General features: G+C 39.4%; 1 protein-coding gene across 3 annotated transcripts in view; it reads left to right on the forward strand.

The window, feature by feature from the left end:
* The window catches only part of TPK1 (thiamin pyrophosphokinase 1), a 264,754-nt gene that overhangs the window by 47,428 nt on the left and 198,045 nt on the right, over positions 1-19,281 (forward strand). For all 3 annotated transcript variants that reach the window (XM_088520866.1, XM_088520869.1, XM_088520868.1), the window contains exon 2: positions 923-997. In XM_088520866.1, coding sequence (XP_088376992.1) covers positions 923-997 — 75 coding nt within the window. The remainder of the gene's footprint in view (positions 1-922; positions 998-19,281) is intronic.

Genomic DNA, 19,281 nt, shown 5'->3' on the forward strand with positions numbered 1-19,281 from the left:
ATGTTCAAAAGCCCCAGAGTCCTTTTAAAAGAACCTTTTAGTGATAGAGGATCTCCTTTATTTATTTATTTTGAATTACCATGCCTGCATGTGACCAAATAATGCTTGGTTAACCTGATTGCCCAAGAGTTTCGAGTGCTATATACAGGGGAAACCTGTATTCCTGTATGATAGGCAAGATATTTAGGGAGTAAAATAATGCAAATCCCAGCACAAACAACTCTTAATAAGATGTCCAGGTCGTATTTTCTCTTTAAAACCAAGGTTTGGGATATCTTGAATCCTTTAGTGTTAAGATATTTTATATTTGTAAGTATGTAAGCACCCAAATAAGAGGCTAGAGTTCGCTTTTGGCCCAACTGCCTTTGATTTGAAGCTCCTTGGGCATGGCCTTTTGTTCCGTGTTTGTAATGTGGCTGCCGCAGTGCGAAGCTTTGAGATGATGTGAAAGTGTAGGAGCAGAAACCAGGATAAACCAGGATGTCAGCAGGAGTCCTGCAGCCACTGGGAGAACGGACTATTGAACCTAGGTTAGAGACAACTTAATTCCGTCAGCCACAGCCTCCCCTGTTAATAGAGGCTAAGGCTGAGCTAATATCAATAAATGTTGTATCCAGACCTCAGCAACTAGCAGGAGATTAAACAAGGGAACTGTATAGATGAGGGGTCCTGTCAAGGATGGCCTTGAGTGGATAGCAATCTCTTCCAAATTAAAAGGTTTTGCTGCAAGCCTATCAAGTAAAAGGTGCCTAATGAAGCTCCGGCAGCTTCTCTGTCTGTAAATGATGAAAGCTAAGAAGCAAGGAAATTAGTGAAGTTGCTTCAAGATTCTTGGATGAAAATTAAATAGGGAAAAGGCAAAATAAAGAAGCGGGGGGGAAATCAATATTCTTGCTAATAAGAATCAACATTTTTCTTGCAGGAAACCTGAAGTTCTGCCTTCTTATTCTGAACCAGCCTTTCAACAAAGGTCATTTTCATCGTCTGTGGAGCAATGGTAATAACAACTTACATATCTTTTCATTTGCTTATTTACTTAGCTGCTACTCAGGTAACCTGCTTTGTGGCTGTTGAATTGCTATATGGCAATTTCCTCTAACTCGAGCAACCTTCCTGTGTGAATTGGCAGAATATGTCCCATGCTGCTGAATGCAACAAATGAGCTGATAATGCAAATTTTGCATCTCCGCACCCCTTACGTCAGCAGGAGCATTATGGACTGATGTATGTTAGAGCCTGTAGCTTTTGTGGTATAGGAACGGTCGTTGTTTTGCTGGCAAAGTGCTGTAGATCAATGCTGTGTTCATGAGTTGGAGGCGAGCGTTCCTTTAAAGGTCATCAGTGAAATGTGTTAATTTTAATCAAAATAAAATGAACCGGGCAGATCCTGTGTTGGGAAAGCAGTGGGAATTGGTGTGCCTGTCAGAAATATGCAAAGCAGATTTCCCTACCCCTTTGTTTAATATGCACAGTGCTAATCATCTCTGCTATGATAGCTGCAAATATACTGACATTTTGTGGAGCTATATAAATCTTTACAGACTTGGAGCTATTAAATCCTCCACTGCAGAAATGTGGTTCTTTAGAAGCTTTCTGCTAAACCCCAGGAACTGTCTCTAACTTGTTCCCGGGCTTGGACCCTTGCAGAGAGATTCCTCTTAACTGATGGGGACAGACAGAGCTATTTAATTCCACCAGAGGCATAAGAGTTGGTGGGGGGCTGGCTTTGCATTTAAAAGGAGTTGGAGTAAAAGCTGAAGAGGGGAGGATCATATCATCTAATTGCAGCAAACCTGAAGTAGGTACTTCTGCAGTCATAGGAGGGAGAAAAGGAAGGAGAGGCTTGTGTAGAGCAATTCAAAACATCCAAACTAGCACCATACCCCAAATGGGCCCTTTTTCACTTGGAGCATTGGCAAGAAGTGCTGAATTGGAGGGCTGTCAGATGTATTATCTAGATATGATTTTAAATATATATATATATTTAAAAGATATGCTGGAAGGACATACCTTGCATTGAATATTGAAGAGAAGAATTAATCTTAATTCCCTGGCCTGCTTTTCCTATGTTTTGAGGCTAGAGGTTAGAAAACAGAAAGCAAGCCAGACACACGCCCAGTTACAGAATGGCAGCGTTCAGGGCATTGCAGTACCCTGCACGTGTGGCTTTTAAGCTGTGCTCCTTTACAGCAGACTTTTTTGTGTCAATCTTTGGAAATTTCAGTCTTTCTCTTGCAATCAGATGTGTGCAGGCTGGTTCTTGGGGCATGGTGTGCTCCTTACTGCAACGCTGATGGACCTTTCAGTGCAGTGCTTCAGTGAAGGGCTGGAACAAGAAGTTGAACACAATCGAGTGCAAGTCAAATGTCTTGATTGAGACTTCAGCACAATTGGTTCCTACCCTCCGAGCATAACTGCATTGAAAGGAATTGCCAGAATTGCTGGTGCTTTAGATGGCTTTTCAAAGCATCCGAGCGAGGCAGGAGCTCAAGTCCTGTTTATGCTGATAGGACTTTTGCTGGTAGGTTACTTAAAGATGCAAATGGGAATTTTCTGTCCAAGCAGAATGAGAGAAAAAAATGTTGACACAGTGAATCTGATTTATTTATTTATTTATTTATTTATTTATTTTCTCGAAATCATTTCAACTTCAGTATTTCTCAGTTCTGAATCCAGGCAGGGTTCTGACAACACCTGACTGACAATCATAGCGAGCTGCTATAGGTATCAGCAGTCTTGAGGCTCCTGGACCCTGGCTGTGGATGTCTCTGCAAGTAGACAGCTGAGGACTAGGAGACTGTGGGGAGTTTGTGAATTAAAACAAATTATGAAAGAATGAAAAAAAATCAGAAACAGTGTTTACTGATCAGCTGCATTTGCTTGAGATCTCATAAAAATGCTGTTGTGTGTAAGTAGTCAGACGGAACAGATGGGGCTCTTGATCGACAAGAATACTGCCATATATGTAGGTTGGGGAGGGAGAATTGCGCAGAAATAGCGATGGGAGAATATTGGACTAACTTCTTTAAGTTACAGCAATCTTGGCTTTTACATGGGGTAGAGAATGCAGATACAGATGTGTTATTTTTCAAGTATGTTGTGTCCTCCTATCAAAATAGCTTGCTTTATTAGCCCTGTCACTTTAACATCAAGTAAGAATGAAGGTGTGATATTATGTGTCCTAAATTAAAAAAAAATCACTTGAATAAGTGTGTCCCTTCTAGGCTAAAATCATCCCAGGTGTAACTTCTTTTGACCTCAAGCAGAAGTGGTTGTAGCTAATTAGCCTTTGTTTTAGCACAGACTTGCATGAAATCTATTTTTACTGACATACTTTGAAAAGAACTATTTCTAGCTGTGCAAGTTTGCACAAACTTCCTTTCCTCTGCTTTGTGAAGGACGCCAAAATCTGATTTCTTTGCTTACAGGGGACAGTTACAGCTTTTACTGCTCCCACTGTACAAGCAAGCTGAGTTGTAGCAGTTAAGAAGGTAGTGTAGGCTAAAGACTACCATGATTTTTTATTTTCTACCTTCTGTTGCTGCATCTTCACTTGTGCCGTGTACAGTCTTTGGCTTGACTATGGTCATTACTTTATTGCTGACAGTTATATTCATTATTGTATAACCAAAGAGCCCATTCGGAATAATTTTTTTGCCCTCGGTACAGTCATATAGGATTAGACGTCCCTGCCCTAAAGGCAGAATGAGTGAAAGGTTGGAGGAAGGATATTGTTCATAAGCCAAATGAGGAATAACATGGATAGTTCAGTGATGGGATTTTGTGGGAGTTGGGTATGGTAAGAAGCGGGTAAAATAAATGAGAAGAGAAATTGTAGAGATCACTGAAGGGGCATAGATAAGGAGAAGAGGTCTCTCTTATCAGTGAGGCTGATAGAAAGAAACTGGACATGAGAAAGTGAGGTGAAGGCAGAAGATTGGAAGCAGACTAGCCATAAGCACAAACAAGGCAGGGAACACCAATCTAATCCATCAGAAAGGCTCCAAATTTGTAAATGGCTTTGATTTACCCATTTCTATAGCCAGTCCCACCAGTGGAGGTGTGTGGCTTCCCTCGCAATTCTTATCCAAACCACAGAAAATGTGTGTCTGCTTTTTGCAGTTGCACGTTTCTGGGCCTGGGTGATGGTTCATAAGGAAGAGTTGACCTAGTGGGGCCTTACTTTAACCCTGTCATACACCATCAACCCCTGTGCATATTTTTAATGGTATTTCTAGCTCTTGGTCCCATTCCTGTTTTCCAAAAAAATGGTAAGAAAGAAATCAGTTTCTCAGCAGTCTCTAGTGCTGCTTTGCAAGTGGTTTGAAGTATAAGTATATTTCAACAGAACTGAAGGTCTGAAACTGTCTCTACATTAGGTTTCAATAGCTAGCAAGTCCATGTTTTAGAGGCTTAAAACAATAAATGCTTTCTGGCGAGTACATGAAAGTTCCTGAGGTTTAAATTCATCTGTTTAGTATCTCTGTAGATGGAAATTTAGTCACTCGTTTCTACCAAGAGCTTCAGCAATGGCTAACACAATTTTGAGTGCTTTGTGTTTTAATGCCTTCCTAGTGAAGTATCAGTAAAGGGACAGAATTACTGCAGTGCTGACAGAGCACCTGTGTAAAATGTCTCAAGTTCAGGGTCTGAAAATTGTTCCTTGTATCAGAAAGCACTGCCCTTACAAGCTGCGATGCTCAGGTGATCTGGAGTTGCCTGCATGTCCTCCCTGGTAGGATGGTAGCTTGCTAAATGGCTCTGCACTGTAGGATCCTTTCTGCTCTTAGACTGTTGACACTGAGAGCCATAAAGAGTAACTGAAAAGTAAGGCTGTTATTTAAAGTTGGAGTAATATGGCAGTGCTCCCCAGCAAATTGATGAAGTTTCCATTCAGTGCCATATTTCTGGGAATGGCAGGCTTGCTGTTAAATAGCATCTTTGCATTTGCTAGTAGAGGGAGATAGATTGCAGCAGAATTTTTCCTCAGGTTGCCTCTAACCTCCAGCTAAGTGTTCATGGATTTACTGATAAATGCACTCGCAGGATTAAATTATTGGTTAATCCAGTCCTGCCTGGCTGGAGAGGTTTGCTGTTACAGTTGTGCTGTACGGTCAGAAGGCATTTTTGTGGGTATTCTTCAATCCTTACAACTGTTGTGTGGTAAGGATTACAAGGACTAGCCGCTGTACCTTCCTCACAAGAACTGTAATTTCTTCCTGAAAGTAATGACTATCCCGGAAAGCTGCAAATCAGGCCGAACAGGTTGAACTACTTTAAATATTAGTCATTCGTTCTACAAAATGCGTGTACTTGGCTGATAAATAAAAGTAAACTATCGACGTTCTTTTGGATTGGGCTGACTGCATCCTGACTTGTGGGATGCATATTTAATATTGGATAAGCAGATGGGAAGGAGACATGAGAGTATCAATACCTTCTGTTTTAAAGTCTCTGAGACTGGGCTGTGAAAATTTATGTTCTCAAGCAGCACTTCCCTTAAATATTCTTTTCCAGGAAGTATTAATTTTATTAAAGGGATTTGGGGTCCAGCAATGTTTCCTTACTCTGCTGTCCTGCCAGCCACTTCTCTATAGGCATGATCAGTAGGCAGTTTGTGATGCTTTGTAGATGACAGATAAGAAGGTGCTCCAGAAGGAGGAAAACTTGCAGGTTACTCTAGATTGCTCTAGAGTGTGTTAAGAGAGCAGAAAGCAGACTTGGGTATAGAATACCCAAATCTGAACTTGCGTTGGACTGTCTTCATTTAACTCATACATTTTTGAGACTACATCTGTTATGAGTGCTTATCCAAAACCGAGTTTTGTCAAATTTCCATCCTTATTAATACCACTATTTCAACCATCAAAATAGCTGTCAGATTTAAAAAAAAATTTTTTTTTGAATATGAAACAACTTACCTGTCAAGATCAGCCTCCTGTTTGGTGATCATGCTGCTTACTGCTCAGCACCTGAAGGTGATTGTATTACATCCTTTTCTTGAAGTCATCAAGTGGGGAACAGTGCTCACAAATTTCAGTCTTTGAATACTGCCTGTTCCTTCCATGTACATTATGTTCTAGCTGTTTTTGTCTGCAGTGTAATTGGTGACTGTTTTTTTGAGTGTCTTCTGCTGAGGTCCAAGAGCTGCAAATAAAGGCTAATAAAATATATATACAGGTGGCTGGGAATGTCTCAGGGCCGAGAACAGGGTATTTCAGTTTAACAGCAAGAGGGAAATACCCTTGCTTCCCTGGTGCCATTTTTTAATTTCTGTGATTGATGCCTTTTTCTCCATCACTTGAGCATCTTTACTGGTTGAACTCACCTAAGCTGTGGGAATTATTGGTATATACGTCCGCTCAGGTGCCCTCTTACTTTTCTGCAATGAACTTGCCTTGTTGGCATGTGCTGCACTTCTTTCCTCACCTTTTATTTTCATCATTTCTAGTTGAACTTACTTGTAATATATCTCAAATTTGTACTAGACCCAGAATTGGCAGCTGGCATAAAACTTGAGTGAATTTAGAGCAGCTACTATTAATAAATAGGAACATGTTCATAAAAATGGTGATTGGGATGTCGCATGGACGTGTATGCTTTATTGCCGTTTGCAGCAGGCATCCAGGCTAGCAATAACTCTTAGTACTGGCCTCAGCTGAACTACTCTGTTCTCCCCAGAGTATTATTAGAGCCCTGATAAGTCAATAATGCAGTTCATTTTTCCAAATTTAAATCAAAACAGGAATATAATTTTTAGTTTGCATTTAGGGGCTTGAATTTGCTGTACCACTTGTTGCAGATTTAAACAACATTTTCTTACTCTGCTGTGCCTGATGTTGGACTGCATGCAGTGAGTTAATTTTCTTTAACTACAGGAGTCTGAGAGGAGTTATTTCAAGTATTCTTGAGGGTAGGGGATCTAGCATATCTTGTTTCTTGAGAAACAAGAAGATCCGGCCCTGATTATGGTTGACTAACACTGCGTATTAAACCTGGAAACAAAATACCTGGGTCTGGGGTACGCAGCAGTTACTACCTGCTCGGATTCCTTGCTTCAGTCCTTGCTCAGTTCCTTGCTCAGTGAATAACCAAAACCTCTATTTTTATATTTTTCCCCTGGTTTTTTGTACCCTAGAGGTTTACAGTTTTTACAGTTCTCTTTGCAAAGCTAAACTTAAAACATCCTCAGTTGTATATTGGGATGTATATTGTTAATGATTTTCTAATTCGCGAGTGGGTATTTTGAGAATAGGTGAGCAGAAACATGGGTCTTGCTGATTTTGTGGAAATTCGTAGAGTCATTGGTAAAGCTGAGCCTTGGTCTTTCAGGCCTTTTTGAGTCTCCTTAGCATAGTAGGAGCTGAGATCGAATGAGGTCTTCAGATAAAATTGGACAAAGCAGACTGCATTTTTTATACTTTAATTTTCTGTGATTCCAACAACAGGAAATTCTGAGATCTAAAAGGAAATTTTGTTTAGTGGATTTGAGATTTTCTTGAAATGGAGAAAAAAAAGAGGGCAATTAAGATCCCCTTTGAGATTCTTTGAAATGCTAAACCCCACTGAGCTGAAGTTCAGAGTCACAGAACAATGGAGAATTACTTTGAAGTACTTGTGAAAAGCATAACATATAATTACTGCAGAAGAAAAAAAAAAGGGAGGGGGATTTTTTTTCTATGGCCCTGGGATGCAGATCCCACGAGGGAACTTCTATTGTCAAAAGTTTTGCTGTCTTTGATAATATCCTGCTCTATATTCTTTTGCTGTGATGTTTCTCAGAGGACAACTGAAAGAAGGAGCTTTGGAAAATATGGTCAGGAGGATGCTTTGGAGCACCCAAGTGAAAATGAAGGCACAGGACAGTAGAAAAGGGAACATCAATAGCTCATTTTATTAGTGATTCAACAACAGAAATAGTTCTGGGAATGAACCCAGGGACGAGGGGTGAGCACGGGCAGTTTGCATTAGTAAGTCTTGTGACAGAAAAAAAGGGGCTTAATCTCATGAAATAGATGGAGTTTCAGTCTCGCAACCTACACAAGGAAAAGTGTTTAAAAAAAACATGTGCTTTGAGAGTCACTGCAGGGCAAAAGGATTATTTTCGCAGCTAGAGCTTAGTTCATATCCATTCCTAGGCTGAAAATGCAAGGTCTTGCAGAAGTGCAAAGTTTTGGGGGGCTATTGAAGACAATGTCTTCTGGCTGGCTGCAGTGGCGTTTGGGTCAAACGATTAATTTTTGTTGTCTTTCCTTTTCTCTTCTTCCATACTTGCTTCAGTTCAGACAAACAACCAGACAAAAAGCTCATACTGATACAAACACCTTTCTATTAGTCTTGCCTTCATGGTTTTATTTATTTCAAATGATGATTGCTTTTTAAAAGTGGATCTCTCTTTTCAATTTACCTAAATCTAGTTATGTTTCCAGCCTTTGAATTTTAATGTTTTGATTACTTTATTACCATGATTGTAATAATGACCAACTCAGCCAGTCGAACAATTTAACTCTTCTGTAATAATTGGGACTATCAAGATGCTTATTAACTACTTGATTGTTGGAATGTGCATTCTTTGCACTCTGCTGAAAGGACATCAGTTAGAAGCAAACATGGATGTTGGAAAGCTGGTTTTCTCATTTCAGTGGTTTACATGTTTCCTTAGCAAAACTTTACCTTCCACAAGCTCAATAGTTAGTTTTCCAGTGCAACTCATAGTGTTCACTGTTCATTCTGTTCCTTAGCATTGTGTTATGCATGCAGGCTGTTATGTTACATTACTGCAGTATGTATATACATGATATTAAAACCAGTATGTGACACTAAATTTAAAAAATGGCATAGTGATTTTTTGTGTGTCTATCTGTTGGCCTTTTGGCCATTACAGCGCTCTGGCATATTGGTTGGGTTGGGTCTTTTGTTTATTTGTTTTTTTGGCTTGTCCTCTCTTGACTATATCTAAGATTTGCTTATGTAAGTTGATGAAACTCAATTAAAATTGAAATGATTTCATGTATTTACACGAGGCAAAAATATAGGACATTCCCTGACCTATTCCACTGACCTCAGAAGTAGCATATAGTTATTACAGGTGTTTTACTCTCATCTTCCATTATTGGAAGTTTTATGACTAGGAGCCTGATGTAAAGGCTTCTAATGTAGATATTTCTTCAAATACTTTGAAATAATTTGGCTCACACTTTCATAAAAATCTTGCTTTAGAGAGGGCCTGCACCTGTTTTCACAGAAATGAAGTTTACCATTAAGTCAGGTGTCATAGGTAATGTGTCAGTACTACAAAAGTGAATGGTAGTTCAGTGTAAGCGAAATGAGCACAGAAGTGATCTGATGCTGCCAAGTGTGGAATTTCGGCACAGAAGCTTTTTGGAATTTCTTTTTTTTTTTCTTTTTTTCTTTAATTCCATCTCTTTTGAGCTTCAGACTCTCGCTACTTGTGTTCAGAGCACAAGGTCTGGCTTTCTTGCTTTTCTGCTTCTAGCAGGTTGAGTTGTTGAGCAAGTAACAAAAGTCGTTGCTGTTCTTTGAATGTACGTGTGTCCTTTAACCTCAGTAGTACTGCATCCGTCATACACTTTACGTAAACCCCCAGCCTCCTGTGCTCCCTACTGTTGATTTAGCTTTGTCATTGTGTGGTGAAATAAGGTAGGACTAATCAATATCCAGGTTATACTGGATGGCAGAGACCAGACCATCCCTCTTAAGTGTCTGTTTTGTTCCAAGAGGAATCATGAAACTGATATGGCTGTGCAAATCTGGGAAGAAGTCCTAAATCTAAAGTCTCGGAACACACCTAAACTACATAATTTGGCAACATTAGTGGTCTTGAATTCACATTGTAAAATTTAGTCAGAATGACTTGGAATTAGTTTGAGGATGGGCCAGTTCTGCATTTGAGTAACCAGTGTGAATTTAGAACAGGTTATTTAGCCTGTATAAAGGTTAAGTTTCAGCAAATCAGCATGTCATGATTGTTACAGGGATAAGGTGGACAAAACTGCTTTCATTTGAGTTATACAGCACAAGCACTGGGCACAGTAAAAGAGAGTAGTGAGTGCGAGCGAGCAATGGACTCAAGTATACACAGCATTGCTGTAGGAATTCTTTTTTTTTTTTTCATTTAAGGAAACTAGAATAATTTAATTCCTGATTTTAATTTCTGGGAATATTTATGAAGGTATGCTAGCTCTTCACTTTGTCTGTACATTGTCTTTGATGTTGATATAAATATTTGTAATAATGTTTTTGCAGAAGACATACTCTCTTCACAACCTGTGGACGTTTAGCTGGAATTTCTTAGTTTATTAGAGGGAAACACTGACCCTAATCCACAGTAAGTGGAAAAAGAGAAGGAACATCTCCAAAAGATATCTTGCACCCAAGATCTGCATTTTGTCCTGGCTCTCCACAAGTTTCTAAAGATAGTAAGTACCTGAAGTTGGGTGTGGAGAGATAAACAGCCCCCAAGGTGGTTGTCTCCTAAATATGTTTCCTTTGCTAGTTTACTGTCTTTCTTCCACATTTTAATTGGGTCTCAGCATTACCTGTCTTCTGGATCAAGCCATCTCTTTCCCACTAGCCTCTCAGAAACCTTCCTTTGCTGTCCTGCAACAGCAGACGGACAACAAGGTTAAGACCCCAGGGGCTGCAAACCTATCATCCTTTTTTTAAAAAAAAAAAAAAACTCGTCTTGGCTGTGTTTTTCCTTGACCACCTCTTTTTCCTAGGCCTGTGCATCTTTGTCAGAGAGCAGCGCTCTGATCAGAACTTCCTAAAACCCAGATACATATTAAAAAGGCTTCTGAAGATGACCTTTTATCTGGGAGGAAGGTTGCTGATGCTCTTAGGAGCAGTATGTGAAGTTTGCATTCCTGAATGAATTTAGGATCAGGTTAGTACTTAAAAGGAAAGCTTACTTCCAAATCATGCATTTAATTTTACTGCTTTTTCTTTAGATCTATAGATTTGAGTGAGCTTTAGTGCATCAGTCATATTTCATTCAGTGCTTACAGGGCTAGATATCCTTTGTATTCACCCTCTAGAAATGCTTTGGCAGCAGAACTGACTATGCAAAAATGTGGAAGAAAAGGTAGAAATAATAAATGCACTATCAATTTGGCTGACGCAGTTTGTTTGCAACTCACTGTTCATCTCTGGCGATTTAAATATACATATATGGTGTCTTTTTCAACAGTGCAGGACAATAGGTAAGCTGCAGTGTTATTAGTGTTATAAATCTTTGCTAAAAGGGATTCTTCTCTTATATTGCCAGCATGTGCTGCTGCTGTTCTCATTTAGATATTAAATTTAGAGATGTGCAGAATCTGTTGAAGTTTGCTGCAAGTCTTAGCTTTTTTTTTTTTTTTTTTTTTTTTTTTTTTTTTAACAAGTTTGCTGTCTTAGTGAGCCCTTCTGGAACTGCTTAAAATAATAGGAGTAACTGTACATTGAACCTCAGTCCCAGCTGTCTCAGTAGCATCACATTGTCCAGGGCACTGCTTTATCATGGCTGTGCAGCATCATGCAGTTGATCACCTGTCCCACTAACCATAAAAGGAAAATGATCTTGAAGACATTTGGGCAACAAATTTGATTTAGATTTTCTGTGCCTCGTTTGATTGTAGTAAGAATGCAATTCATACCCAGCTTTACAGTAATGCCATAATCATTGTTTGCAAACTGAACGCAGTGCTAAAGTGAGGCTATATAAGGTTTTGTTTGGGATTACTTGGAGGCATTTTTAAGCCTGCTGATCTTATTATTATTCCTAGTTTATTTGTGTAACTTTACCTAACATGGTATTATAAGAGAAGACTAGCACTATTTCCCGTGAGTTAGTGTGGTGGTTGGAAGTAACATCAGCTCAGGCTTAATGCTGTGTGCTGCCTTTGTCAAGGATGCAGTTACTGGGTCTTGTATGGAACTTTTTTTTCCTTTTTTTTTTTTTTATTGAAATTGCAATACCATTGTAGACAATTTAAATAGAAGAGAGAAGTATAATTTGCATGCTAATAGATAGTGGTTAGCACTGAATTTAAGAGCTTCATGCTAAACTCTCCAGAATTGTGGATTCTCATGTAGGCTGAAGGGTTTTCTAGACTTGCTTTGGGAAAGTGAGTACATTTTCCCTTTACACTTTTCCTCCATACAGGGAAGTCAGAAGTTCTCCTTCCAGTCTCTGCTCTCTTGGTAGTTGCAGTGTTTTTTTTTTGTTTGTTTGTTTGTTTGTTTGTTTTGTTTTGTTTTTAGGACCATTTAATAGCTTTTGACCTTTCCCCAAGGGAGGCTGGAAAAAGTAGGATGCAAAAGTGGGACACAGACAAAATTGCATCAATGCACTTACTCCTTCCCTGATGTCTCTGAGAAAAAGTATTTCCTTTCTGTCCAAACATGGATGATTTCTACAAAACGTTTGTTTAAGAATTTTTCTTGATGTAGAGATGTTGCTAATTCTCATATGATACCTCATTTTTTTTTGTATGGGAAACACTTCCAGAATCATAAGCACATTTAAAATCACTATCTGTGATGTTTTTCAAGCACTGAATGTTTCCAGACACTGAGGGAAACCGTAGAAAGTAGCATTGCTACAGCTAAGTTTCTAATGTATGTGTTCTTAGCAACCAATACAGCAATGCAACGAATGTTAAACTGTTCACTCAATATAGTGATAAAATAAGTGAATTGTTCCTGAGTTTATTTAGCTGATATCATCAGCTAGAATGGAGAAGTAATTACTTACTTACTTGTCTTACAATTGCTGTTATTTCAGAAAATTATTTCTGGCTATTGGTAGTCCTGCAGACTTACATAGCTTGGAAAAGACATTTTGCACCCACACTAAAAGTAAGAGAGAAGCTGAGTGAGGAAGTTGGCACATATCTTTGTGAGGAGTATGTGCCAGAGTTGAGCAGACTGAGAGAAACATGCAAGTAGTAATAAACCGAAACAATAATAAGGATAAGTATTACTTTTTCAAAGGAATCTGGAGAAGTTTTCTCTCCAAATGCCATTTAAAATTGGCAAGTTTCATTGCATTCAGTGTTTTGGAAGATCCTACCTAAATCGCATAATAATACATGTTCAGATAACTGATACTTCTTGACTTTATTTTTTTCTCATTAACAAGTGAAAGATGGAGGGAAGATGCCATCATGCTAAGAGGCAAGTATTTCTAAGGAGGAACTCTCATATTTGTCTATGATGGCTGTTGAGAACTCTTCAGGAGTAATGTCCGTCATACTTTATATATTCAAGACTTACAGGGACACTTTGACTATGATAAGGTAAGAGGCCAAAAGCCTTCAGCAGCCGTGAAGGTTGTATATGTCTGTGCAACGACATGCACTGATGTTGTCATCTTATTTTTGTGTGCAATTTATTAACATTTAGAGAATAAAGGTAGATAAATCTTCATTGACTTCTTGATGGCGAAACATTGTTGAGAAGTGAAAATCCATAATCCAAGTCTTCCTATATTTCTGCAATGAAGTGTTGGAGTCATTTCCATCTCTCTATCTTTCCTGTCAGTTCATTAAATCTCGGCTCCAGGCCTGTCTCCTTAAAGCACAATGGGATTTGTGTGATGAGCTGGCATAGTGTTCTGGCTGGTGTTTGGCGTAGGAGAGTAAGACCTACAAGCTTGGCAGCTCTCAGGTTTTAACAAAAAAGTCCAGACAAATCCAAAGCAACACTCACACTTTACCTAAGTAATTGTTCTTCGAAATAATGTGAAAACAAATTCCAAATTCGGGTGTCACTTTTCAATCTCAGCTTTTTATCTGCAAACTTTCTGTTAAAATTTAATCTATTAAAGTTACAGCTGAGTGTGAATTCCTGTTCATTGTTCACTGATATTATTTAGGCTGTAAGATTTGTGAAATGGGTTTTATTGACACACTTGAAGATTAATCCTCTGCTTATGCACAGAATGTACAGAGGATGGTTACTGGATGTACTGGAAGTACAGGCTGTCACACTTGCCTTGTCAAAATCTCTAATGTTAGACCTTTGCAGATGTGGATAAATGCTGATATTTTGGCCTCCAAGTATGTTACAGTCATCTCATGCAGAATCTTAATGCTTGTTAGTAAATTCATGGGGAGGAAAACAATAAACTCATGGATAATACCAAGACACTTTGAGGAGACTGTTTTGAATCTAAACAACTGTTAATCTTCCCTCATGAAAAGAGGTGAGGAATTTCCAATAGAGCAAGCTGACCATACTGAGTTAATACACTGGGTTAATACATTTTATTCCCTCCCTCCCTCCCTCCACTTCCAGAAATGCTACAAGGGAAAGCAGATACGGACAGCTGCCTCAGCTGTTTCACATACTTTATCTGAAAGTTACATTTTCTAAGTAGCTCGTAAAAGAGTGATAAATTCTAATTTGCTAAGAACCAGCTGGTTAATGGATTTCTGCAGAACTATTTATAATAGAAGCTATCTATGTAATTAACAGTTATAAAAACACACTGGTTACACCTTTAAGATAAATATTGTTCAGAAACCCTTCATTAAGGATGTTTGGCTGTATTCTGAAGTCCAGTACAGTTTTTGGTTTTAAGAAAGCATAATACTGAATTTTAAATATCATTTTTTAACTGCATTGTGACCTCAAGAATTTGCTCCCTTCATCACCATGCACTGTTGTGGAGGGCTTCTGCCTGGGCTCTAAGCTCTAAGCCTCACAGTGGCTATTATCTGTTGAAGTCAGAATGTGGTGAAAACAACTGCCTGAGTTGGTCCTGAATAGGAAGAAGGGTATTCCTATTCAGATTGTGTGAGTGCAAACCCTGTTTTCCATCCGATTAAGAGGCCAGGCATATTATGAAGAGAGAAACAGAGAGCTACCGAATGAGATACTCATGCGATTTGTTCTAATGTCTCTTTTGACTTAAGATGGAGGAGATTGAAATGTTTCAGTTAGAATTGAGCTGATTTTGACCAGTTCCAGTGCCATCCTGGTTGGTTATTCTGGTGCACACTTGCCAATCCTTGGAGACTAAAATGCCCAAACTGAACACTATTTAGTACTATTAGGAGTTACTACTGAATTGCCAGTGAATGGCAACATGAGTGTGAGGCAATTGGTCAAACTCCTTCAGTAGCCCCTCTCGGAGATACTGAGGTGGATGGATTTGGCGGGTTTCCCGTTTCTTTTGACTTTTACATGTTCTCCTGGAGCTCAGGTGCTCTGATACCTTTATAAGAAAGCAGGAGGGACATAAAGGCATGGAGGTTATTTATGTTTTTCTCAGTGGGACTCGAGGCAGTGTGTAAGAGGGGAAATATTACATAGTCTGTGCCCTGGGCTGCCTCCTTCATGGCTCTTAAAGGTCTATGGAGACAACATTCTGAAGTGTTTCTTTAAAAGTCCCCAAATAAACCAGCAGAATAAAAATGCTTAGTTGATCTTGTGTGAAAGAAAAAGGACTGCAAGCGCACAGCAATTTCAGAGAAGCTCGTAGGAATTTTTAATGTGACTGAAACAGTCTGAATGACAAATTAGTAATAAAAATGTCACTAATTAGACTGTAGTGGAATCTTGATAATCAAAACTACTTGGGTGAGACTAAATATATTCAGATGACTGGGAGCTCAGATAATGGGAATTAGCTAAAAAGAAGGCGAGCTTGTTACTGAAGGAGGCTTAGAGGTACTTTGAATAAACAGCACCTAACAGTTTGCAGAACACTGTGCAAAACTAGCAACGGAGGGACGCCTGGATCAGATAGCAGAGGATCACACTAGCATTATGCTGCCTTTTGGAGCTAAGAGGATGCTCTGGAAGCTCTTGACATAGGGTGCCAAAATGAATTGAGTTTGCTGCAGGCTCAATCACCTCTTAAGAGGGTTAGGGCTAGCTTATTTCTTCAGGTAGCCGATTAGCTCTGTGCTAGGAACTAGTGACACATACTCCGGGAAAGGGGAAGTTTTATTTATGCTTGAAGCAGCTGGTTTAATAAATGCAATTCAGTGGAAAATAGGCTGAAGAATGTTAGGATTGGGCTTTGCAGTAAGATGGAAGCTTGGAAAAGATAGGACAAGATGTTCTTAGAAAGAAGCCCCAATGTGAACATCAGCCTTCATTCTTGAAGCCAAGGGAATGTCTTTAAGCACGAACTTTTTGATTCACTGGTTGGTAAGTTGAACTGACTCAGAGGAATGCTGTGAATCTCTAAATCTTTTTTTTTTTTTTCCTGTTGGTTCTAAAGCTACATTCCATCTTTTCTCAGATGGGATTATGAGAGTCATAGTACATTAAGTGCCTAGTTCAGTGTTTTCATGTGTGGCAAACTTGTGATACGAGGTGACACAGTCCTTTTTGTACATTTTTTTTTTAATTGTGCAATCACATTATAGACTGTGGGGGATAAAATGTCTCAACTGTGCATAAAAAGATATTGCCCCAAATTAGCCTTGTTGTATTTTGAAAGCAAAATAAATTTCTGTTTGTTTCCTGCTGATCTTGCCTTTTTCACAGTGTAGATTGAAGAAATACAATTTTGATTCCCTTTGTCTTTTACAATTTAATATTGTAATTAATGTAATTTGGAGATATTCAGCTATCCCTTTTAAGGTGCAGAAGGGTCATTTGTTATGACGACAAACGTTACTGCCACAGAAGTACTGCTTAGTTCTTGAAAACACCATTTTTCGGTAGCAGTTTATTGAGAAAAGTTTCGAGACATCTGCATTAGCTATTCAAGGTTAAGCCAAGGGCAGATGTGTGCAGGAGATGATCTGTAATCCTGGCACTGAAGTCCCGATCTGAATTATGTTCTTGAGTAGCCTCTTGCCTTGTCCCTCTCACTACTATACAGAGATTTTGGGATCACTTAGGAAAGATGAACCAGGGCCTGTGGTCTTGTTGGTACTTTTCGTCTCCTTGGCGTTTCCACCACAGTTTCTTTTTGGCTTGCTATCTCTGTGGCACGTAGAGGCTCCTGAGAGCATCCCTTTCTGACATCCCCGCTTGCCCTTACCAGGGAGCTCAGCTGCGTTTCTGAGAGAAGGGCCCTTCTTGGAAAGTGCCTTTGGGGCACTGGCAACACTGTGGGGAGTGAACGCAGCTCCTTCCTTCATATTCTGCTCGAAAAAGAGTTAATGTCCAGTTACTTCAACCTTCTTCTTGGAACACCTTGCGATCACTTAACCAGGAATTGTCTCACAAATTGGGATTACGCCAGAGCTACCAAGGGCTGCTTACAGCAGATACGGCTATGATGTCTGTTTAAGGTTCATATTTGAGTGGGCTTATCAGGGATGTAGTCAGCTTTTCAGTTTGTTAGTAGCTTCAAAATCACTGTGTCACTGCTGAGAACTGGCGTTGATTGCTATAGGTGCCTGCTTTATTCTAACTTCAAGATACTGCTTACAGCTTCTGGAAAGAAGGCATAGATTTGCTTCCAAAAATACACAATTTTCCATGGGGAAATCACAAGCAGACTAATTGGGCTTCTAGTTATCTTGCTGCAATATACACTGCTTCTTTATGCAACCATAATTATTCATTTGTGTCTGTCTTACTTCCGTGATGAAGGGAAGTATGTACAGGGGGTTATTTCTGTGCCCAGACTAACTCAGTAAAATGTCAGATGTCTGATGCTGATAGACAGAAGACATTTTGCATGGGAAAAGAGTGCTGTGGATGTGAAGGACAGGCTGGTGAGTGAGGGGCTGCTCGTGCTCCAAGACTGCTGTAAGCCAATAGATGCATCGTGTCTTTCAGGTTCCCTCCTGAACCGGAGTTGTGATTAAAGAATCACTTGTGGTTTTCTTGGCAGCTGCTTGGACCACTTCACCAGCTTGTGAGTGGACTTGCTTTTATCCCAGCACACTGACTCTTGTGCAGGTACTTAAAATAACACCTCAGATTGCTGCAGAGGTGATAAATGCCTCAGTGGTAGGTGTACACTGGAAAGTCCAAGCCCTTTTTCATAAATGATAATAAAGAATACAGTAGTTCCTGCAAAATAATTTATTGGTTTACAAAGTCCATGGTTTTCTGAGCCTGGTGATAAGAAGTGATATATTTTGAATGGATAGAGTGTATGTTTTCCAACTACATTTTCTTTTCATCTTCAAGAGATATGTCGACAAACAATCCAAACATTGTCATTTCTTATAAGTTAAGTACAACTACTTCATGCCAGCTAAATAGAATAGCCTATCCTAATGGCATTTTACTTAAATGGAAGCATGCAAAATCTCTGGATGAGGTTCTGCTTGTTTCTGTCAGGCAGCCTAGGTCAGCAGTGTGGCTGCGTGGCATGAGCTAACAGCTCTGCTGTGATCCTTATTGTATCCGTGCTTATTTGTGTTTAGCAGCTTTCTAAAGGGCTTCTTGAGTGGCTCTAAGTCATTTCCCATACTAAGGAGCTTATAGCCATGGGAGGCCTCTATAGTCTAACTATCAAAGCCACAAACAAAAAAGAAAACAGATAAAATCCCATGTCAGCCAAGAATTTCATGGTGCTGCTCTTTTAATTATACTGTTTTCCCTGACCTGGAATTACTAATTATCTGTGTATTTGATTTTTTTTTCTTAGCAGGTGCTCAATGCCAAAAATAAATATAAGTAAAGTTGCTAGGAAATACATTGAAAAGCTGCTTTATAGCATTAAAAAAAGAAAAAAAAGCTGCAATCTAGGACAGGCTCAAAATAACTAAAATCAAGCAACTTTGCAAGTTGTTAAGCAACCTAATTATTTACAGGTTTAGGGTTTGGGGGTTTGTTTGTTTCTGTTTTGTTTTGTTTTGTTTTCTAAGCTAAAAGGGGTGGAACATACCATTAGCTGATCATGTGAAATTGGAAGGAAACTTGCTAGAAAATAAAAGCAGCTGTCCTCGTGAAGTCGCCCCTGCAGCAGCACTGCTGTTAGGGGGAAAAAGGGAGCGTAACAGCATTGGGTGGTTCTCATGGCCTCCGGACAGCCCCAACAGCAGAAGCTTGTCTTGCCACAGAGTGGATGCCCTTATGTTCTGGAGTTTAGTCTAGGTACTACACCCTTGCGCAAGAACGGCTGCTGTATATTTATACTTATGAGAGATGTTGGAATTCTTCATGCCAGCTGGTGTTAACTGCTGAGGACTCAGAAAACAGACTCCGTATTGCTTGTCAATGTGTGGCAAGTTGTGTAACTTAAAGGATATGTGATCATATTGTAAGGCTGTATTCCAAAATGTATTTTAAATTTGCTGACCGGTTTAAACAAATTGGAGAGAGGGACTGAATTCCCCAAAATGATAAGGTTCT

This window comes from Tinamus guttatus, unplaced genomic scaffold (genome assembly GCF_059628265.1).
Source record: "Tinamus guttatus ecotype Peru unplaced genomic scaffold, ASM5962826v1 Tinamus_guttatus_pri_ptg000104l, whole genome shotgun sequence".
NCBI lineage: Eukaryota > Metazoa > Chordata > Aves > Tinamiformes > Tinamidae > Tinamus > Tinamus guttatus.